Source organism: Marmota flaviventris, chromosome 12 (genome assembly GCF_047511675.1).
Source record: "Marmota flaviventris isolate mMarFla1 chromosome 12, mMarFla1.hap1, whole genome shotgun sequence".
Classification (NCBI taxonomy): Eukaryota; Metazoa; Chordata; class Mammalia; order Rodentia; family Sciuridae; genus Marmota; species Marmota flaviventris.
Genome location: NC_092509.1, coordinates 50,728,194 through 50,752,797, shown reverse-complemented (window position 1 = coordinate 50,752,797; position 24,604 = coordinate 50,728,194). Strand labels below are relative to the sequence as shown.

Sequence of the window (24,604 nt, the reverse complement as noted above, 5' to 3'; positions counted from 1 at the left end):
GGGGACATCTCATACCTAAACCATAACAATATTTTTGGCATAGTTTCTGATGCTAACATCAGAGATTTAAATTCTGCTGTAGAAAACTAGAGAAATTTGGGTGGTGTATGATAATTCTTTTAATAGCTTACATATATTTCTTCATCACAAATCTGAATCTTAGTGTTATTTCTTTGCCATGGTCATAGTTGTGGTATTCAAAATTAAGATCAACTTGTGAATAAAATATTGTACTTGGTTTAAAACAGTAAACAGAAAACAATGTTTTAAAATGTCGTATTTAATAAACTCACCGAATATCATATCCAAAATATTTAACAAAGATGTTCTCTATCAGTTAGGTCTATGGAACATACTGTATATTAAAATCTAGGTATTTTTAGAAGTCACTTATTCCCACATTTCTTTGTTCTCTAAAATAGACATACACCAACATATAGACACAGATATTAAAAACATTGATGTTTATGTGCTTATGCAAACTGAAATTTTTAAAAAAATATTTTTTTTTTAGTTTTTTTTTAGGTGGACACAATATCTTTATTTTACATTTATTTGATGCTGAGAATTGAATCCAGTGCCTCACGCATGCTAGGCGAGCATGCTACCACTTGAGCCACATCCCCAGCCCCCCAAAACTGACATTTTTAAAAGGACACAGTGTCAGAAAATTTATTTAAATAGATGCAGACATCAATCCTGATGTCCCACAGTCTTTAGCTAGTTGAAGCATTTATTTTTGTAAAATACAGAAAAAAGGACATTTCATTTGGTTTTATTCCCAACTGCTATAATAACTGATTCAATGAAACTATGGCTTCAGAATTACCCTTATACTTCATCATAGTTTAAATATCATTAAGGAATACTTAAAGAATAATGATTTTTTTTTTAAAAAAAAAAAGGACTATTAGCAGGTATTATCAGAAGACTACATCGGTTATTTTTTAGGAATGACATCTGATATTTTAACCAAATTATCCAGGGCATTTTGTCACATGGAACTTGTTATTGTGCAATACTCTGTTCTCCATTCCTTTGTTTGGAAAAGTATCCACTTATATTAATTACCTAGTGCATTCCTCAGTGTTAATTGAAATCATGTATACATTTGTACAAGCAATTTTTGAAAACATGTAAGTAGAACACATAAATTCAGTTGTTGTCTATTTGGAATAATTATTAAAATTGCTGTGTGTACACAAAACTCCATCCTGTAGCACTTGATCAACATGAGGATTTATTTTTAAGAAACTGAATTTAAAAATCTGCTCTTACATTTTTTCTTTATTTTTGAAATACTGGGACCTGGCCAATGACAAAAGTGTCTGACGGAGGAAAAATAAATACATTTTCCTTTGCTGCAAGGAGAACAAGTAAAGGTCAATTTCTCTGCCACAACTTCCCAGCTTGTGTTTTGAGTGCCTACCATGTCATGAAATGAGAGTTGGAAAGACTTTGTGCTGTATTTGCAGATGCCAACTGTAAGGTCCAAAGAGATGAGGTGACTTACTCATAATATGTGGTATAGAAAACACTAGGATTAGAAGTCAATTCCCAGAAGTTACAGTGAAGCATGTTTTCCTTTGATACATACAAGTACTTATTCTGCAGCCTGTGCTCTCTCTGATTTGAAGCAATCCATGGTGGAGAAACTCCTCTATTAAAAAGTTAACTGGACACCCCACCTTCTTCCAACTCATTAAGCCAGATTGACTAATGGAAATAGTACAGAGTGCATGCTAAATTTTAGATGAGATGTTGTTTTCCACTATAATTTACTATTGTCTTGTCTCTTGTGATTGTCATAGTTTCATTACACTGTATTTGGGCAAACTCAGCATACTTTTTCTCTCACCTGAATACTTTCCTATGCACTTACACCCATATAAATATAACAAAATCTTATTATAATGCAGTTCATTTTATGCAATGATGGAACTACCAATCATACTGAGGAATATCTACATCTGGGAAATGGTAATGCTTATATATATTATTTAAAATAAATCTAAACTACTTCTCTACATTAATATCACATGGATAGTTTCTTTTTCTAATTTCAGCATTGTTCTTTTTTTAAAATATTTATTTTTTTCATTTTTAGGTGGACACAATATCTTTATTTTATTTTTATGTGGTGCTGAGAATCGAACCCAGTGTCTCACACATGCTAGGTGAGCACTGTACCTCTGAGCTACAACACCAGCCATTTATCTGAGAAATTTCCTAAGGAGTCATGGTTGTTGATTACTCTGTGTGTGACCAGGAATTTTGATTTATGATTATCTGTTACTCTGAGTGCCTTTTTTTTTTAACATGTCAATTTTCTTTGGTCCTGGGAAAATCTCATTCTTTCCTAAGAATTTATCTCCACTATGTCTGCTGTCCTGTGCTCTTTCCGGGCCTGTCATTCCTCAACACAGTCAGGTTCCAGATATCCTTATAGCAGTCCTTCCTGCCTCTGTCCTAGCCAGTGATATTTCCTCATTAGCATTTGCCATTCATATTTTAGTTTAGTAAAACCCCAGTGTGTAGAATATGTTGCCTTTGGAAATATTTTGCTATTACTATGATACCTTTCTTTGGGATTTTGTTAGTGTTCTTTCCTCCTACGAAAAAAAATTTAGGTGTATTCCTAGCAGGTTCATCATCAGCACACAAAAGACTTTTTAGTTTTGATCAACTGAGCGATTTTAAATAGAGTTGAGTTGAAAGTGTTTAGTGTAACTGGGAAGCCTAGACCAACACCAGCTACTAGTTTCCCCTCTTCCTTTTGAACTAGATTAGGTGTTACTAGATGTGTCATTTCCTATCAACTCATAATAGCTCACATCTTTGGAGCACTTTGACATGGCAGTCATTGCTTTATGTGCATTATACATATTATCTCAACAAACCTTTGACATCAGTATTTTATTAATGTCATCTTACGTGTCAAGGCCCAGGAATTGGAAGTCTATACAGCTAACAAATGAGAGAGCTAGGATTTGAACTCAGGCTGTGAACTGGCACAGTGTCCGTATTCTGCTCTTTTATCTGAAAAAAGTATTTACTTGTATTAGTTACCTAGTACATTTCTTGGAGTTGACTTAAATTATGATTCTGTTGTATTTCTCCCAAACAGAATCTGTTTTATGTCATCTGTTTTTTATCACTTTATTATTATTCACTAATCACTTTGTTATCCTGATTCTTGATTACTAACAACTGAATGGCACTTGATTTTTCTACATGGAAATTATCTGCTCTTAGCCTAGATACTTATTTCAATATTCCTACTATTGAGAAAATATATTTATTTCATAAACTCTTAAATATGGTAGTAGTCCATTTTTATTTGGTTTTGTTACAGAATTAAATGTTCTTCATATGTGAGTTTTCCACATGACTAATCATACCTTTTCAAATGCCAATTCTAAAAAAAGAAAAAAATGATAATATTTTGAAGGATTTCTGAAATGACTTTCTTAAACAAAAAAGTAAGTCCAAAAGAATCTTTCCTTTATGACTCAGAATCATCCTGATGAATGCCTGTTATTTTACTATTAAGCAATTCACGTTTGTCTACTTTTTAGTATTTTTATTTCCTTAATATCATATCAACCACTATCATTTTTTTCTCTTTAGATTTTCTTCTAAAATAATTCTCCCTATACACGAATTACATTTATGTTGTGTGTTGGAAATAAAACAATCATATTTTTAGGTCCATTCACATAAAATAAAAGCAAATAGCATATGTCAGGAATAACAATTTAGGATTTAGTGAGAACTATTTTTGATTATTATTTTCTTGACTTGGAAGTATTTTTATCACTTCAGAATTATGAGTTATGTTTGGGAGGGGCTGAAGCTACTAAAAGTTGAGTCTCTAGATAAGAAAAACAGTACTTATTTTTTAAATTATTAATAAATATAGAGCACTTTACACTGAAGTACTCAAACCTATTTTATAATATGCTCTTCATTAACATTTTGAAGTAGTTGTAGTCAAAGAAAGTTATGCTATATAGAATTATCTTTGCTTTTAAAGTTTGTTGATAATTCTGTTGCTTCAGGGTTTGAGGTTAAATAATGCTATGAATGCACAGAGCTTCGCAAAGTTGCGCAAGGCTATTTACATAGTAACCGTTCTTTTAAGATGAATTTTTATTTCTCATTATGCTTATGTGTTGAATATCCAAACAAAAAATAAACTGGAGTTTCTTTGTAGGTTTGTTGTTGAACTTTAGCTGTGTGGGCAAGGCAAATAACACATGTAGAAGAAGATTAATTAATGATTATTTTGCTGGGAAGAATAATGTTGCTGAGCCATCTGGTATACCTTTGTTGGGAGGGCCATCTCAATGGATTACTCATTAAAATCTTTCAATCCTTTGTTCCAAGACTGTCAGTCATCTCCAAGGTTCTTATTAAATTAAGATGATGCTGAAATTTAGGAATAGTTAGATCACAGGATATTGTGTCTCCATGTTTATCACTGACAATAAACAAGTCAATCATGAGAATATGACTCAAAGCCACTCTCAGATCTTAGTATCATTTATGCTATTAATATCATCGTTAACTTTTCCTATCACAAAATAGCTACAGTGCTACAATGGCCCCATTTCAATAGCCTATGAAAGTATTCTGAAAAGACAATATGAACATCTATATTATCTCAGAAGAGTTCTGCAAGCTGTTCATGATCACAACACAAAATAATTAGATTGGCATTTTTTCATACAGCACTGTTTTTTGTATTCTTGGTGGGCAATTTATACATAAATATACTTAATCTTTCATTCAGTAATATTGATTCAATAGCTATTTTTTTCTGTTGACAAACTGCCAAGTGTATAGTCTTAAACAAAACAGAAAATTTGCCCCAACTTCCTGATTTTCTACCAAGTCATTTATTCTGCCCTGGAGCCCAGGTTTTCTGAAGTTTGTACTATGGAGCCCCATGCTCCCTGTAATCTCAGTCTCTCTAGGTTTCTATTTTCCCAAATACCTTGGAATAATTTTATAAGCCTTGTTAAAGATGAGTCTTCTTAAATACTATGTCAAGTGGTTTGACTTTCCCTCCACATACGAAGTATGTATGACTCATGTTGAAACTAAAGTTTAATCTTATATATAGACCCTCACCAATATAACTCTACTGAATACAAGGCATGCTGCCAAATTATCAAAACCAATCACCTTAATCATAAAATTATAGATCATGTGTATTTATTAGAAGGAAAATAAAATGATAACATGTAATCAAATAAAATTGAATATTTACCTCAAAAAGGAGGCATAAATTACTAGCTCACTCACTCTTTATCTTTTCAGTCACTAAGGATTTATTAAGTCCTACTAATAGGCCTTACTGGCACTGCTACATGAAGAAGAACTGCAAGCATAAACCTTGTCCCTACGAATGTCTGATCTGTAACAGAGTTAGTATCTAAGGAGAAGCAGGGTGCTAAGAACATTCTGATGCTCATTAGCTTGTCATTTTCTTTTCTGAAGCCTTCTTATATTTACTTTCATTATATTTTTCTGATTCTCATTAACACTTTAACACCCAACTTGTTCTGCTGTTTCTGTGTTTTATCTTTAAGTCCCATTTTTCCCTATAGTCAGACTTCAGAAACTCTTGACAGTGTTTCTAGGCAACTGAGTTTCCCTTTCTTTTATCTGTACTCTGCAGCCTTCCTTATGTGTCATAACTTAATTTCTTTTTGGAAAGTATGCTAAGACTATTTTCCAAGGCCACAGACTCTGGGACTAAATTCACAAATATGACTTTAAGAAGACAAGTTAGCCACCTGAATTTGAAATCCTACAACGGATGTTGTATGTTGCCTTGCCCTTCCTTTACAGGGTAGTCTAGGAATTCATAACTTGACCAAAGCTGTAAGCACCTGTCTATTGTTATGGCCCAGCTGCCCTTATAGAGACTCTTACCATTTTAATTGTATGGATATTTAAAAAATGAGGTGAATGTAGAAATAAATAGCATTTGGAACTGTCAACTTCTCTTAGTCATCTTAGAAGAGGGCAATTTCTGGAAGTGGATTGCCTTAAATTACTTTGGAATTTAAAAAATTATAAAAATTAGTGAGTGTATAAATAATGAAACACAATAGCTACAATACATTTGATTACTATGGCATACAAGGCATTTTTCAACTTTATTACATATGTTCTTATGTATTTTTCATGCCAATATGGCAAGATGTGTTTATTACCTTTATTAATAAGTGGGGGAAGGCACAGGAAATTTAAATAACAAGAGACATTGGTATCTCCAATTGTTTTGCTCTTCCTACAACATCACACTAGCTCCAGAGTTTTAATAAGTATGTAGTTATGCTGGAGAAAGCAGCACATGCTTTGAAAAGACTTTGACTTTAGATTGAAAGGATATAGCAATTATATATAGATATAGATATGTGTCTGTTTGTGGAAAAGAACATTCTATGCAAGAAGGTATTTAATTGGGGGTGTAGAGAAGAAGAGGGGGTCATTTAATAACAATCTTCCAGGGATATAGCAAAGAGAAAGATTAAATAGTTATTCTTTATTATCATCAGGAACAAGGCATTAAAAGGATGGAGGTAGAAGAAGCTGTCAATTAAAATGTTTGCAATGTGTTATACACCCATTACAAGGAGCACCACAATATCTAATGACAGATAAAAATTTAAGTTAATTAATTATTAACCAATATAAATGTAACAGGGAAGGAGAGAGGGAATGTCTGTGGGTTCAGTTCCAATTTTAAATAAAATCATTTTAGCTACTTATATAAGAAACAAAAACAAATCTATAAATAAATTGTATATAAACATGTAAATAAATGATTCTAATTTTGGTATTTTCTGTATATATATATATATATATATATATATATATATATATATATATATATATAATTTTGTACTAGAAAACTATTTTTCACAATACCATATTTTCTAGATCTCAAGCTAACAAATACAAATATGTTGTCCCTGCTTAAATGCAACAATAACTCTATTGACCAAATGTTATTAACCCTTTTGTTGGAAAAATGGTTCATCTATATAAAACATCTGTATTATAGCATTATGTTCTGAAATTGTCAAATAACTGTCTTCCTAGTCCATATCTAGGATAGAATAGTGGAAGCTATACTGGACAATCCAAGAACTCTATTGCCTTAATAGTGCAGCATTAATGGTCTTAGATGCCTTAACATTACCTTTTAGCATCAAGTAATAGTGATCCCTGTCATTAGAGAAACTGGTGATAGCATTAGATATCTATTAAATAAGCAGGGGAGTGATGCAAGTAGAAACATTTAAAAGTATAAATTACTATATAAATGCCAAATAGAATTGTTTGTGGGAGAATATTAACACACATACCTTCTATGAAGAAGCTAGATTCCAAAGACTCAGAAGAAATCTCTTGTGTCATTGTTCCATAACTTTATTTTTCCCTGAATGGGTAGTCATGGAATGAGGCTGGTTACTGTATAATCACTCACTAATAGAAATCAGAACCAAGTTAGTATCCTGTGTGAAAGAACTGAAAAATAAGTTCAAACAAAGCCAGCTTCCAGATGCCAAGAATTTGAATGCACAAATGTGCTCAAGGAGAAGCAAACAAAATGTTACACACTTCTGAATGAATGATTAAAAAAAAAAGTTTTTCAAAGTTTTATGTGTTCTTGTTTTGTGTTGCTTTCCTAAAACAGTGGAGGCGCTCCATTTGGGAACACTAATGGCTGCCCATGGATACTTCTTTCCAATCTCAGATCACGTACTCACGCTCAAGGATGATGGCACCTTTTACCGGTTTCAAGTAAGTTGAAATGAAAATGTTCTTTTTTTTTAAGAGAGAGAATCTTAATATTTGTTTTTTTTTAGTTTTCGGCGGACACAACATCTTCGTTTGTATGCGGTGCTGAAGATCAATCCTGGGCCGCACGCATGCCAGGCGAGCGCAGCTACCGCTTGAGCCACATCCCCAGACCCTGAAAATGTTCTTTTACTTTAAACTAGAACCTGGCATTTTGTTTGTTACTCTTTTTTTCTTAAACAGAACTTTTGAGAACTATGCCTTATTTTTCCTTGACTTAGGCTTTTCAGAAACTAAAGTTAAGACATAAAAAACAGAGAAGATGGGAAAATGCTTAGTCCAGATAATTTGTGAAAGTGAAACTATGTAATGATTGAAGTCATATTTTAATGTAAACTTAAGGAAAATTACAAAATTACTTAATGGAATACTGGAAGATTTTGTTCCTGCAATGCATCTAACTAGTAGGGACCAAGTTGAGAAATGAAACTAAATTTATCATACCCTGGCACTGCCTGCGATCCAGAACTACCTTTCAGTCCAAGTAAGCTCTTAAGGGAATGCTTTAAGCTCCCAGATAGAATTTAACTATTTATACAAGCACAGGACTTGTTCATGTCTGAGATTTTTTTACAAGTCTGTGAAGACTAACTTGCATAAACTCCACCCAAGACAGGAAGATAACTTAGATATGTGCAAACTGGTGAGTCACTCTGGCTCAGTTCCAAATGACACAGACACAGTTATTCTTTTGAGAAATGGTTGAAGACTCATTTCCATGATTATGCATGCAGCCGACACTTGGTTCACAATGATGTAACACAGGTGTACTCTGTATTTCATTAGAAATAATGGTTAATTCATAACTGATGAGTAGATTCCAGCCTATACAATTAAAGTGTATACAATGCCAGAGTTCACTCTCTAGCTTATTGGCTGAGGTTATTTTCTGAAGAGTTCTCCTGATCCAGTTCAACTTTTAGAGATTGCAACATTTTCCCCACTTGTTTTGAATATTATTAGATGCTCTTTGTCTGAAAAATTGAAGAATAGCAATTTGATTGGCTAAACCTTGTTTGGAAAAACAGAGAAAAAAAGAGCAAATATGCTTAAAAATTATTTTCAAGTATCTGGGCTGGAGTTGTAGCTCAGTGGTAGAGTGTTTGCCTAACATGTGTGAGATATTGGGTTTGATCCTCAGCACCACATAAAATAAATAAATAAAATAAAGGTATCATGTCCATCTACAACTAAAAAAAATTTAAAAAATTATTTTCAAAGATCATTGGCTTCCTAAACTCTCTCACTGCTATTTCTTTTTTTTTTTTTTTTTAGAGAGAGAGAGAGAGAGAGAAGTTTAATATTTATTTTTTAGTTTTCGGCGGACACAACATCTTTGTTTGTATGTGGTGCTGAGGATCGAACCCGGGCTGCACTGCCAGGCGAGCGCGCTACCGCTTGAGCCACATCCCCAGCCCTCACTGCTATTTCTTTAAGACTATTTTATCTCAATGCAAATAAGCAGAGTGTTTTTGCATTAATTGCTGGAAAGCAATCTCCTGAAACTCTCATACTAATCTTAATAGTCAAGCACTTTATAGCAGCAATTTTTTGTAATTTAAAAAGGTTGCAAAATGATAGTTTTTATATGGCTAAACTTTAATGGTAGCTTAAAACAACCTATTGTTAAGGTAACTTGTGGTCTTATGGGTTTACATTTTAATACATAGGAAATATTATTGATTAGCACATACATTGCTTATATGTGACTATTACTTCTTGATTTTTAAAAGTCTCTTACTATTGCAGAATTAAACATTTCCCAAATGATCTTATTGTTATATAGAATTTTCATATACAAATTGGAAATAAACTTTAACAAAATTCTCACAAATTCTAAAGGAAAGTTTGGTTTATGTTTGCAAAAGTTAAAACTTTTTATTCATCTTCAAAATCAGTATTAATGGTAAAATTATCTATATGTCAAAAAAACTATCTATAGGGAAAACAGAATATATTCTATCCCTTGAGAATTATCTAATTCAAGAATTTTCTATGAAACAGAACCCAACATTAGTGATGATGGGTTGAATTAGCGATAACGTGAGATTTTTATCTCTACTGTTGTCATTCCAGACTGAAATTAGTAGGCAGACAAGGTTTAAAGGTCTTAGTCATGCTCATGAGTCAAAAATGAGCAAAGCTTGGAAGGCACCACGTACATTCAAGAAAAAAAGATATTTTAAAGAATTTTTCAAATATAGCAACAGGATAGGTGCAAACAGCATATTAATTTAATGACTACAAGGTATAGTATAGGGTTATAACATTCAACGGACTGATGAATATATGAAATATATATATGTGTATACACATATATATAATGTACACACACATCTGTAGTAGTATCTAAATATGATAGATACTATTTACTATTTATAGATACTATTTATAAATGATTAATGAAGCATAGAATCCTAAAACGAAAATTTTAAAAAATCAAAACCAGAAACTCAGGGTTAATTGAATTGTTCTTGTAATATCTATCAAGGCATTAATCAATCTATATTTGGAGAGCTCTAATAATAGAAAACACATTATTGGTTAAAGTATTCACTTTCCTTTTTATGTTGGTTCCAAGCAACAGGAAAGTCTTTATTACATTGAATTGAAATTCAGGTCCTCAAAAGGATTTTAAAATTCATGAATTAAAATGGAAAACATTAGGATGCCATGTTTGCTATTCATCCAGTGAATGATGGATAGTGCAACCATTATTTAAAATCCAAAGAGCTTCTAGGGCATAAGTTCAAGAGAAACAAAACTCTTTTAATTTCATTGGCATGCCACAGTATATTTGTCTCAAATTTTCAGTGCATGTTTTAATCAGATGTAAACTTACAATTATCTAATCATCCTCTATTTGCTAATGGGAACTGAGATCTGACATGATTCTCCAGGCAGGTCTCTGTTATAACTCTCATCACCTTTAGTGGATGTGCCACAGTTAAGCAATGACTGAACAATATTAGAAGAGTTTTTGATAGATAAGGAAACCAACAGTGAAAAACACACTCTTGCATTAAAATTTCCTAAAGTGTAGTAGTACTATGAAAATAGGTTTTTAAATTTCAATGATCTAAAAGGTCTTATTTTTCTCAAATACTATCCATCAGTAGAAATCATAACATTTTTTTTCCTAGGAAAATCCTCCAGTGTTATAAATATTGGCTTTGTGACATTTCCATGTAATATCACAAGACAAAATTCTTTATCTTTTATTTTCACAGCAATGAAATTTTCAATAAAGTAAATGACAATAGAGTTAAGAATAGATGAAAACATTCCTTTCATTTTGAGGGGAAAAATGTATATGTCTGATCAGTCTGACTAGGATAGATATTTTACATTTAGTTAGATTTGTATGCATGGACATGTGCATACACACACACATACACACACACACACAATGAAATATAAAAAGATTAATGCACTTTATATGAAATATCTCAAAAGCCAGCATCCTAAATGAAAGCATGCTTTTAGTTACTTTATTTTTCTATGATGCTCTCCTAGAATCCTGATCCAATTTTTTTTTTAAGAAATCAAATCTTTCGGAACTCTACCTCCCACAAAGGCAAGTGGAATTGGGGGTGATGAGCATGTTTCATATAAGTCTTAATAGCCCCTTTATTTTGTGGTTCACTTTTTTTCTTCTAAATCCCAGATGTGATTTCATTCATACCTGCACAAAACTACTATTAGTTTTTTTTTTTTAATTATACTGTAGTAATTCCCAAGAAAGAGTAGAGGTTAAGTCAAAATCCCCTGGTGTTCTCATTCAGTTTGGAAAGACTTCCTCTCCCAGAAAATCAAACAGTTCTCCTCAACTATTCTTTTTAGAGAATCATTCTTTTACAGATAGAATGGTCAGATAATCAGAGATTTCCCAAAATGTGCTCATTGTGCATGGCTTGTCAACATACTTAATTAATAAGTGCAGTGAACTCCACAAAGCTGATGTCTGTAATCACTGTTCTATTCAGTCCTGAGGCATCATCATTCCAGGAAATAGGGTGAGAGAAGTAGACAAGTGGTCATCATGCCTTCTTATGATGTGTAGGAGCAGTGAGCCAGGATAAAGAGTTCTTTTAAAAAATATAAAATGTTAATGTTAGTGATAATAATAGTTTTTCTTGATCAAACATTGTCTTTATAATTTAGTCAATCATTTCCTAGAATTTTACAGAATCAGAATTCTGCCTATTGTTCATCACATCAGTCAAATAAGACATTATTATTTTGATAATGATCTCTGGCTTGTTTAGTTTAAAACTTTAGAGCAATAAATGTCCTTATGAAAGGAATATTTGAAGAGTGAAAGTAAAACGCTGTTTCAATCTAGTTGGATAGCATTGAGATCTGCATTATATAATTAATAGAGCCAGGAAAATGATTGCCAGACCTCAGGGGAAGATTTTTGTCAATTGAGCTTTTTGGATCCATCAAAGGCAATGTTGAGATACATGATAGATAGAAAACAATTAGTTATTTTTAGACAATTTTCATCACAAGTCTTGCTGAGTATAATACTCTACTTTCAGTCCTCCCTGTGGATGAAAACTTTTTTGTTTAAATATTGCAATCAGAACTTTTATGTCCATTGGCTAGAATTGCAGCAGTGTATAGCATTTAAATGCCTGCTGGTACAGCATATATTTAAAGGTTGAGCCATTGGTCAGAAAATAAATGCAGATGCAAAATCTTACAATGTCTCTCTTGGAAATTGTTCTGAGTTATAAAACATATTAACAAACTGTTCTAGATAATTGTTGACGATGAATACAGCTAATAAATCAGAAACACACCAAATTTTTATTTGTCTAACCTGACTTTCACTTCTCTTTGTTCCACAGACACCCTATTTTTGGCCATCAAATTGTTGGGAGCCAGAAAATACAGACTATGGTTAGTGCAATATCTCATCATTTTATTATTGATTGTCAGTATGTCTGGATTAATGTGTACTTGCATTTTATTGCATGAAAGGGAAACCATAATTCTCAGTTGGGGATTAATATTTCTAACATTAAATTTACAAATGGCCTTGTTTGGAAAGTCATCAAACCTAGTGGTAACTTTTTCCATGTTATACTGCTCTTTGCAACTGTAGAGAAAATTCTAAATCGATTAAACAGTTATAAACAAGTTTAAAAAGGTTATTATTATTTTTCATGGTACCCTGGATTATTAGAAAGAGCAACAAAAGATCTTAAAGAGCAAGAGCTCTATTTCAGATCTTCCAGTTTGCAGTATGGTTTTTGGCAAGTTCTTTGACTTCTCTAGACTCTACTTTTCTGACTAATACAGGAGGCATTTAGTTGTTGTTGTTGTTGTTACCAGGGATTGAAATCAGAGGCATTCAACTACTGAGCCATATCCCCAGCCCTATTTTTATATTTTATTTAGAGACAGAGCCTCACGGAGTTGCTTAGCGTCTTTTTTTTGAGGCCGGCTTTGAACTCACAGTTCTCCTGCCTCAGCCTCCCAAGCTGCTGGCATTATAAGCATATGCCACTGCACCTGAAAAGCCATCTTATAATTCTATAAACAAAAGGGTTTATTAAATATGAAGAGGCCAATTGCAAGCAAAATAAAGTCAATCACAATTTTAATCCTAATAAATCACATTCAGTGAATTTAGCATAAATTTGATATAACAACCATGATTTCAATTAAACACAAGAAAAAAGTTAAGTACTAAAAATGAATACTACTAAGTATTCACTCTCTTACATCTTCCTAAAAGCGACAATTTTCAAAAACAAGATTGGATTTTTTTAGTGTCATTTCTACAAATACTTATGGAGAATTATTCCTATGCCAATTGCTGCAGTAGTGCTAGAATAACAAAGGTGACTGACTTCTTCTGTAGCATTGGGTAGCTCATAGGCTAGAAGAGAAAGCTGAAAAGAAGTCACCATTGAGTGCCAAGGGAATACAGCAGTGTTATGAGCAACTAATGTGGAAATTTAAAAGAAGGAGAAGTTGACTTTACTTGTGGGAAGTGGGGTGGTTTTGGGATGGTTTCATACAAGAACTGGAAACATTTCATCTGAATTTTAAAGGAGAAGGGGCTTTGTCAGGCATAGAGGCAAGAAAAGCCTTTGAGGGAAAGAGTCTAACATGATATGCAAAGGCAGTGAGAGCTTTCACAGCAACTTGGCTTTCTTTGATACTGCTGCCGGAGCAATGTCTTTGGAAGAAAAAGCCTAGGAAAAGCCATGGAGGACCAATGGAGCTGTCCTTCACTTTTAACATTGCCCAAACCACAATTTAATGGTTCATCCAAGAGTGGTCAGTTGCTAGTTAAAGGAGTCAAACTAACATATCTCACAGAAAAAAATCTAAAATTTAATATTAAAGAGACTAGATGATTCCTTTCCAGTAGTGGAAATGCCAGTTTCTTCATGCAGTAGGAACCTGCTGCATGCACTACAATGCTATTCCTCAGTGCATGATGTTGACTTTCTAATGCTGATGGAATAATTCAAGCTAGTATGCCTCAGTAAACTTGCCATTGTTCTTCTCACATACTCAATAAATCAAAATTAACACTGCCTCTGCTTATTCTCAGTGCTTCTCTATCCATATTTTGTGGTTTTCATAAATGTGTTACCTCGATCACAATTAAAGCTCATGTTTTATGACTTCACGTAGATTGATGTTTCCATGGTAAGCCTGAGGAAATGTCACGGCCCACACAGCACATCATTTATAGAAAATCCCTCAAAGTGGGTCATCCAACATGATTAATGTCAATCAGCTTCACACTAATTTATTGATGCCCACTTCAGAGGTGTTCATCTTCTAAACTTTTTCCTAAAATCTAAAATGCCTGCTTGTTAACTAACTGCAGACATAGTCTTTAATTATTGTATTTGTTTACCCACCAAATGTAGTTTTGTTTGTATGTAGCTTGTTTGAATTATATACAAGCAAAGAAAAAAATATTCAGTATGTTTATGTGGCAGGGTGGGGACGATGAAGAGACAGAATTGAGGATGATTCAGATACTGTAACTCTCCTTCAAGCAATGCTGTTTCATCTTCTGTGATTTTTTCTTTTTTAGGTGCAAATGAATTATAGCAGCAATTTGAGTTATCCAACATGTAAAGTCCTACTGCCATTTGTTTAAAATACACTGTTATAAAAGCTGCACCCTTCTTTTAAGATGATATTGAAACCATGATGTACTTAGGCTGGTGCAAGTACAATGCATGGTGACTACTTCGACTGCAATTTCTAAGACAGCTTTTGGGCAAAGAGACTTTTATTGCATAAAACAGGGTTAAAAAAACAATTTATCTCACTATATTAGCATTACAACTTATTTTTCTATCACTGATTTGAATTTACTGTGTAGGTTCTGCAGAACATAAAACCTCTATACATCAGTTTATAAGGAAAAATACTTTTCCATGGTTACCTTGGTCTTATAGAGAAACAGAATGTATTTATTATGACTAAGATAAGATGAATCAATATACAGGGTCTACATTTCTACGAACCCCACTTTTTGAAATCAAGTTGGTGCTGGAGTGTAGTTCAATGGTAAAACACTTACCATGTGCTAGGTAAGGTAGATTTGATCCTTAGCACTGGGGGAGGAAGAGGACCAAGAATACTGTTGAAAATCAGATTCGATAAGATATCTGATATTTTTCACACAAGTACAAAAAAATTTTTTCCAAAATGGAATTCCCCAGGTATATTTGCATATAGCACACAAAAAATATAAAAAAAAAAATACTCAACGTCTTTAGCAGTCAGGGAAATACAAATCAAAACTACACTGACATTTCATCTCACTCAAGTTAGAATGGCAGTCCTCAAGAAGAAAAATGATAAATGCTGGTGAGGATGCAGGAAAAAGGAACCCTGGCACACTGTTAATGGGATTGTAAATTAGTACAACCACTGTAGTAATCAGTATGAAATGAAATGTCCTCAAAAGACTAGGAATGGAACTAAAATATGATCCAGCCATATCACTCTTTAGTATTTATCCAAAAGAATTAAAGTCAGCATATTAAGTGATACATGTATACCCATGTTTATAGCAGCACAATTCACAATAACCAAGGTATGGGAGCAGCCTAGGTGTCCCTCAACAGATTAAGAGATAAATAAAATGTGGTATATGTACCTAGTGGGGGTTTATTCAGCCATCAAGAAGAAATAAATTATATCATTTACAGTGAAATGGTTGGAACTAGAGAACATCATGTTAAGCAAAATAAGCCAGACTCAGAAAGTCAAAGAGGTTGTATGTATATTTTTTTCTCACATGGGGAGGTAGAGAGAAAAAACAGGAAAAAGGGATCTCATGAAAATAGAAGGGAGACCAGTAAGGCAAGGGAGGGGATGAAGGAACTTAGGAAGAAAGAGCAAAAGGAGGTACTGGGGAATGAAATTGACTCAATTATGTAAACATGTATGTACAAATATGTCACAATGAATTCCACTATTACATATAATTATTGTGCACCAGTAAAACGTTTTTTAAGAACTCAAAGAACGATGTGGCACAAACTTCTATTGAGGGCCAGAGGCCAAGGCACAAGACAGCTCAAGAGAATTTTGGTGAGAGTTAGAGATAGTATCAATGGTAGCTAACTGAAGCGGAAGCTAGAGACAGGGTTTTTTTTGTCACTGGTATCTCTGGACACACATGTTGCTCATTGAGTGTCCTGGAATTGAACACACATCTAACAACATCTTTAGACTGGCTTGAATAGTTAATGTCAGAATAGAATTTAAACCCCAAGAGATTAAATTACCTATAAAGATAAGAGCCCCTCTATTGTTTGATTCACCTCACTTATCCTAACCAAACCCCAACCCTCTATGTATTTAAAATTTTGACATTTTATTCATCATAAGTTTTTTTAAACTATATTTTTTCAAATATTGTTTATCTTGATTACACCCTAAAACTTTGTACCTGAAGTGTCTGTCCTGCTCCGATTGAAAGTGCAACTGATGTCACATTTGGTTCTTAGGTAACCAAAGTGTGAAAACCAGATGAATGAAGACAATTGGAAGGACCTAGAAATATTTATCCAGGAGGGTGTGGGAGGCATATTTAGAATGGAAGGTCTGTGGTGGAATTTCCTGGTGTGTTTACTGAAACCAACACATGACAATTGCAGAAAGCAGCATTTTTTTCTCAGTATAAAGACCTTCCAACCATGAAAATTGTTCAGAACTTTGCATTATCTTGAAGAGTAATGATCTGTATCTTAGTAAATATTCAGCCAAAGGCCTTTCTTTTCTCCAGGATTTTTGTGGAGGTTTTCAGACCTATAAGAGAGAGATGCTCAGGGACCTATAAAACTAGATAGGACTGAGCACTACTTAAGGATATTGAGAGTTAATATAGTTTTCATAGATGGCAATGAGGCTATCAAAAGCACAGTATTCTAGTTGGATAACCACAGTAATTATATATAGTAGTACTCCTATGAACTGTAATATTGGAAAACTGAGAATTCACCATGTGGAGAAAATTTTTAAAAAATCATTTTTTTAAAAGTGGATATTATTTATTTCTTGACCAAAACCAGAGCAGTGATTTTATATTTATTTCTGGCATGAACAAAGACTGATTATTATTTGATTACCATTGGCACTTGATTTACACAGTTACTTATTTTAGGAATTTCATTGAAGCCTTTACAGTCCTATATTATGGTCCTCTATAGAACTTTCCAAGTTTTTATCTTTGGCTTTTAATATCTATTTTTGCCAACTGTTCATGGTTTCTAAAATCATGTTCCAGGGAGCAGATTTTTAAACCTAATCGACTTCATTTTTAAAGAAGTTTAAGGTTTATAGAAAAATTGAGCAGAATATACAGAGTTCATATATACCACCTCAATACCAACCATACTTTTCCCTACACATAACATCTTACATTAGTATGGTACATTTATTATAATTAATGAGTCAATATTGATACATGAATTATTAACTGAAGCCCATAATTCACATTAGAATTCAGTCTTTGTGTTGTACATCCTAGGAGCTTTCACAAGTGTATGGTAACATTTATCTACCATTATAGTCTCACACAGAAGAATTTCACTGTCTTAAAAGTCCTCTGTTCTACCTATGCTTCCCTACACCCACCTCAACTTCTGGTAACCACTGTTTTTTTGTTGTTGTTGTATTTTTTTTTAACTTGGTCTATAATTTCACCTTTCCCAGTGTGTCATATAGTTGGAATCATACAGTATAGAGCCTTTCCAGACTGCCTTCTTTCTTTGAAAAAATATGCCTTTTAATTCCTCCATGTCTTTGCATGGTCAGAGAGCCTGTTGCTTTCTTACTATGGGATAATATTCCACTGGTATGAATGGACCATACTTTATCCAGTCATACTTTGAAATACATGTAGATTGACTCTGCATATGGCAATGATGAAGGAAGCTTTCATAAACATTCATTAATAGGTCTCTTTGAGGACCTAAGTTTTCAACTCATTTGAGCAAACACCTAGGAGAGTGGATTGCATGGAAAAGTGTGGTTAGCTTTACAGAAAACAATGAAAAGTCTTCAAAGTAGTTGTACCATTTTGCATTCCCATCAGCCACGAATGAGAGCTCCTATTGCTCCACATGTTCATCATATTTAGTGTTTTAAATACTTATAGTATTAGCCATTCTAATAGATATGTTATCTCATTCACTTAATTTGCAATTTCTTGGTAACATTATGTTGAACATCTTTTCATATGAATATTTACCAAGTGTAACTTCTTTGGTGAGATTTCTGTTGAGACATTTTGCCCACTTTTAACTGGGTGGTAGTTGTTTTCTTGTTGAATTCTGAAAGTTTTTTTATAACTTAAGAAAACCAGACATTTACCAGATATGTTTTGCAAATATTTTTCCCAGTCTACAGCTTGTCTTTCATGGATGGTCTGTTTCATAAAGTGGAAGTATTAAATTTTTAATGAACTTCAGTTTACAATTTTTCCATCATAGATGGTGCTTTTAGTGTTGTATCCAGAAGTCATCACCAAACCCAAGGTTGCCTAGATTTTCTCCTATCTAGTTGGAGAATATCTAGTTCCAGGTCTTTTATAGTTTTACATTTTGACTTTTGGACCTATATATAATTCATTGTAATTTATGAAAGTTGTACTATCTGAGCCTTTGTCACTTTTTTGCTGTGTCTCTGCAGTTTTTCAACATCAGTTTTTAAAAGTGCCATTTTCTTATCATTGAATGTTTTTTGCTACCTTGTGTGGATCTATTTCTAATATTTCTATTCTGTTCCAATGGTTTGTTTAATTTTTCTCTTCTTTTGCCAATAGCACACTGTATTGATTATTTTAGATTAACAGTAAGTCTTGAATTTGTTCAGTGTCAATTCTCCAACTTTGTACTTTTTCTTCTGGGCCTTTTATTTTCCATTTAAACATTGGAATCAGATCATTAATACCTATCAAATATCTTGCTTGGATTTTTGTTGGTGCTGCATATAATCTACAGATTATGCTACAAAAAACTGACATTTTAACAATATTTCATTTTCCTATTTATATATTTAGTATGTCTATTTTTTTAGATCTTTGAATTCTTGCATCAGAGTTTTATATTTTTATTATTATATCATACATATTTTAGAATTTGTCTAAACATTTTTATGCTCATGTAAATTAGTTCTGTGTTTTTAATTTTTACATTTCAATTTTTCATGTCGCTATATAGAAAAAAACCTTGACTTAACGTCCTTTACCACCTTGATGTAATCAAGTTCTAGAGTTTTTTTTTTGTGTTTATATTGAGAAATACAATATAAATAAATGTTTATATTGAGAAATACAATATTAATAAATGGGTTTTTTTCTTAACAAAGACAGTTTTCTTTCTTCCTTCTCATTCTAAAGACCTTTCATTTATTTTTCTTATCTTCTATTACCTAGGATTTCAGTACAGTGTTGAATAGTAGTGGTGAGATGTGGCATCCTTACATTCTTCCTATCTTAGTGAGAAAACATCAAATTCCTCTGATACTAGCTGTAGACATTTTGAAAATGTTCATTTTAGTCCATTTTCCATCATTATGACCAAAATATTAGAGGAGGAAAAAGTTTACTTGGGGCTCACAGTTTCAGAGGGCTGAGTCCACAGATGGCCAACTTCATTGCTCTAGGCTCAAGGTGAAGTGGCACATCATGGGGAAAGAGCCCAGGGGAAGGCAGCTGCTCAGCTCAAAGTGGAGTCAGGAAGATAGGGAGAAGAGGCCACAGGGAAGATGTACCCTTCCATGACATGCCCCCAGAGAATCAGCTCCTCCAGCCACACTTCTCCTGCCTACAGTTACCACCCAGTCATTCAAACTGTGATAGACTGATTAGGTTATAGCTCTCAAAATCTAATCATGTTACATCTGAACATTCCTCCATTAACACAGAAACTTTGGAGGGACACCTTATATCTAAATCATAACACTTTTCTTTATCAAACTAAGGAAATTCTTCTGTATTCCTAGTCTGATGAGAGGTTTTATCAGACTGGCTGAATGCTAGATTTTGCCAAATGTCTTCTCTGCATTTATTAATATGATCATATAAGTTATCTTTAGCTGGTTGATGTGATGGGTTACATTAATTGACTTTCAAATTGTCAACTGGCCTGGCATACCTGGAATAAATATTTACTTGGTTATTATGTATAATTATGTAAGTATAATATTATGCATATTTTGTATGTTATATGCTAATTTTGGGTGATTTTTACATCTGTGTTCATGATATTGATCTTTAGTTTTCCTTTCTTGTAATGTCTTTTCATTATTTTTGTATTAGGATATTACTGCATTAGGAAATGTTCCTTCTGATTATATTTTCTAGGAGATTGCACAGAGTATCATTTCATCCTTAAATATTTAGTAGAATTCACCAGGAAAGCCAGATGAGCTTAGTGCTGTCTACCTTTGTTAAGTTGTTGATTGTTGATTCAATTTCTTTAACAGTTATATACCTATTTAGACTATCTATTTCTCTTTTGTGACTTTTAGTAGATTGTGTCTTTCCCCTAGGATAAATTGGTTTATTTCATCTAAGATAGCAAATTTGTGGGCTAGAGTTGTTTATCATACTCCTTTTATTATTCTCTTAATGTCCATTTGATCATGAGTCCTGAAGTAGAAGGTTAGATTACCAATTTTAGATCTGTTTTCTGACATATGTATTCAAGGCTAAGCACAGCTTTTACTATGTTCACAAATTTGGGTAAATTTTATTTTCATTTTTTTTTAGCTCCAAACACTTTTCAATTTCTTTTGAGACTGCTTCTTTGACCCATATGTTGTTTAGAAGTGTGTTGTTTAATCTATAAGTATTTGGCAAATTTCCAGTTAACTTTCTGTCATTTATTTCTAGTTTAATTCTCTTATAGTCCACAGTCATACTTTGATGATTTCCATTATTTTGCATTTTAAGATGTGTTTTATGATCCAGAATATGACCTATCTTTGTGTATGTCTTGGGAACTTGGGAAGATAATTGCATTCTGCTATTGTTTCATTAAATGTTCTACAAATGTTGATTAGTTCCGGATGACTAATAGTACTACTCAGTTCAACTCTGTCCTGGCTGATTTTTCTGCTTGCTGGATCTGTCAACAACAGATATATGTATGTTGACATCTCCAATGACAGTAGTTATTCATCTCTTTCTCCTTATAGATTGTCAGCTTTTGTCTAAGTATGTTGTTGGGTGTAGTTATGGTTTGAATGTTGAGGTGTCCCAGAAAACTTATGTGTGTTGTAATGCAGAAATGTTCCATAGTGAAACAATTAGATTAGGAGAGCCATAATCTAATCAGTGGATTAATCCTTTAATGGAATAATAATTTGAATGGACTGACTGAGTGGTGGGCATGGATGGAGGAGTAGGTCACTGCAGGTGTATCTGTGAGGTTTATGTGTTTTCCCTAGCACTTTTTTTTTTTTTCTCTCTCTCTGCTTCCCAACTGCCATGAGCTGAGAAGCTTTCCCAGCTACGCCCTTCCACCATAACATTCTGCCTCCCGTCAGGTCCACAGCACTGGGATGGTTGGACCATGGACTAAACTTGTAAATCTGTGAGCACACACACAAAAAATTTTCCTACTCTAAATTGTTCTTGTCAGGTATTTTGGTCACAGCCATAAAAGCTGACTAGCAAAGGCATACACATTAAAGGATTCTGTGGAGAATTAACACCTTTTCCTACATAATTCTCCTGTTTATCCCTGAAAACTTTAATTTTTCTGAAGTATGCTTTGTCTGAAATTAATTCATCTGCTCAAGGTTTATTTTTATTGCTGTGAACACAACCTTTCTCCCTTCCTTTGCTTTTCACCCGTGTCTTTATATTTAAAATGTGTTTCTTGTAGATAAAATGTTGTTGGTCTTGTTTTATGTCCCCTCTGACACTTTCTGTGTTTTAACTTCTGTGTATGGACCATTCGCATTAAAAGTTATTACTAATAAATTTGTATTAGTCTCTAATGGATTACCCCCAAAGTGTATTTGTATTAATATTTGTAACTATTTTACATTAGTTTCCTTTTGACTTTGACTCTCTCTCTCTACTCCTACCCTTTTTTTTCTGCCTATTCTGATTTTTAAATGGACACTTCCTATGATTCTATTTCCCTTTTCTCCTAGTGTATTATTTATGCTTCTTTTGAATTCTTTAAGGTCTCTCTGGATTTTACAGTATACTTATAAAACTAATCCCAGCCTATTTCTAAATAATACACTATACTTCACCTGTAACACGAGTACTTCATAACAGAGTACTCCTAGTTTCTCCCTCCTGCCCCTTATGACTGTTGTCATTTTTTTCATTTAGACAACCATCACTAAATACATTTTTGCTCTTATCATTTTTGAAAAAAAAACCTTTTATCTGTTAGATCAGAATGAGAAAAGTTTTTTAATTTTTATTTATTTTTTTAGTCATACATGACAGTAGAAATGTAATTTGACATATAATACATACATGGAATGTACATACATCAATCATATTGTCTATTCTATTCTGCTGCCCTTCCTATCCACCCTACTCCTCCCCTCCTCTTCCATTCTTTCTCTCTATCCAATCTAATGTGACACACTTTTTTTTTTTCTTTTTCCAGAATGAGAAAAGTTTTAGCTATCAGGGAAATACAGAACGAAACTACCCTGAGAGTTTATCTCACTCCAGTTAGAATGGCAAGCATCAAGAATACCAATACCAACAAATGCTGATGAGGAAGATAGGGAGGAACTCTTATATACTGTTGATGGGAATGTAAATTAGTATATCATCTATAAAAAATCAGTGTGGAAGTTCCTCAAAAAGCTAAAGATAGAATTACATATGATATAGCTATACCACTCCTTGGTATTTATCCAAAAGAATTTAAGTCAGCATACTTTAGAGATTACTTGCATACCCGTGTTTATCGCAGCATAATTCACACCAACCAAGTCATGAAAACAGCTTGGGTGTCCATCAACTGATGAGTGGATAAAGAAAATGTGGAATATATATTTCCACAGGAGTTTTATTCAGCCAGAAAAGAATTAAATTATGTCATTTTAAGGAAAATTTACAGAATTGGAAAATGTAATATGGAGCTCATTAAGTTAGATGCAGAGAGAAAAGTAGGGTGCTTTCTCTCATTATCTGGAAGCTAAAGAGGAAAAATTCAGGACACTGTGAAAGTAGAAGGGACACCATTAGAGTAGAGGAAGGGGACAAAAGGGAGCAAGGAGAGAAAGGTCGGGGAGAAAATGTGGCGTGAAATTATGTTTTGTGTATATATGGGTATGCCTCAATGAAACCCACCTTTCTGTATTATTAATATGCACCAGTGAAACAAAGTCCCCACTTCTCCAAACCACCCTTTTTTCATATTATGACTATGCATTTTGAAATCTTTGATAATGGGGAGGAACTCTTATATACTGTTGGTGGGAATATAAATTAGTATATCATCTATAAAAATTGGATATTATTAGATAAATAATAGAGCTGGTCATTGCAAATTTAAAAGGAATTTTAAAAAGTAAGAAATTTTATGTGTCTTTCATTTATTCTTTCTCTAATAGTCTTTTCTTTATGTAGATCTGAGTTTCATCAATCTATATCATTTATTGTTTTCATTTTCTCTTTTATTCCTGCAGTATAGGTACCCCCTTAACAAATTCCCTCAATTTTGGAATGTCTGAGAAAAATTTTTTTTTCTTCTCAATTTTTAAAAGATAATTTCACAGAATATAGAGTTCTAGGTTGGTGAGTTTTTTTTTTTTTTTCTTTCAACAGTTTACAAACATTACTTCCCTTCTCATGGCTTGCATGAATTCCATTGAGAAGTTCAATGTAATGTGTATACTTTGTTCTCTTTAGGTAAGATCCACTTGGCTCTTTCAAAGTTATCTCTTTATCTTTTTTGTTTTCCAAATTTGGAGTATGTATGTCTGGTGTAGATGTTTGAACTATTTGTCCTATTTGGTGTTTTTTGTTTCTGTGGTTTTGGTGTATTAGTTTGCTAAGGCTGCCATAACACTATCACAAACTGTGAAGAGAAATTTACTGACTCACAGATAAACAGCAAGCTAGTATTTTTCTGGAGTCTGTAAGTTCAAGAACAATCGATTTGTGGGGTTTTCTTTCTCCTTGGCTTTCAGAAGGCCAGATTCTCCTTGCATCCTTTCATCCTTTCCTCTGAACAGG

The 24,604-nt window shown here is 33.2% G+C and overlaps 1 protein-coding gene across 1 annotated transcript in view; it reads left to right on the top strand.

The window, feature by feature from the left end:
- Nucleotides 1-24,604, top strand: part of Rgs7 (regulator of G protein signaling 7) — a 451,424-nt gene that overhangs the window by 351,931 nt on the left and 74,889 nt on the right. Inside the window, exons 5-6 of the mRNA XM_027928559.2 lie at nucleotides 7,718-7,824; nucleotides 12,738-12,789. Coding sequence (XP_027784360.2) covers nucleotides 7,718-7,824; nucleotides 12,738-12,789 — 159 coding nt within the window. The remainder of the gene's footprint in view (nucleotides 1-7,717; nucleotides 7,825-12,737; nucleotides 12,790-24,604) is intronic.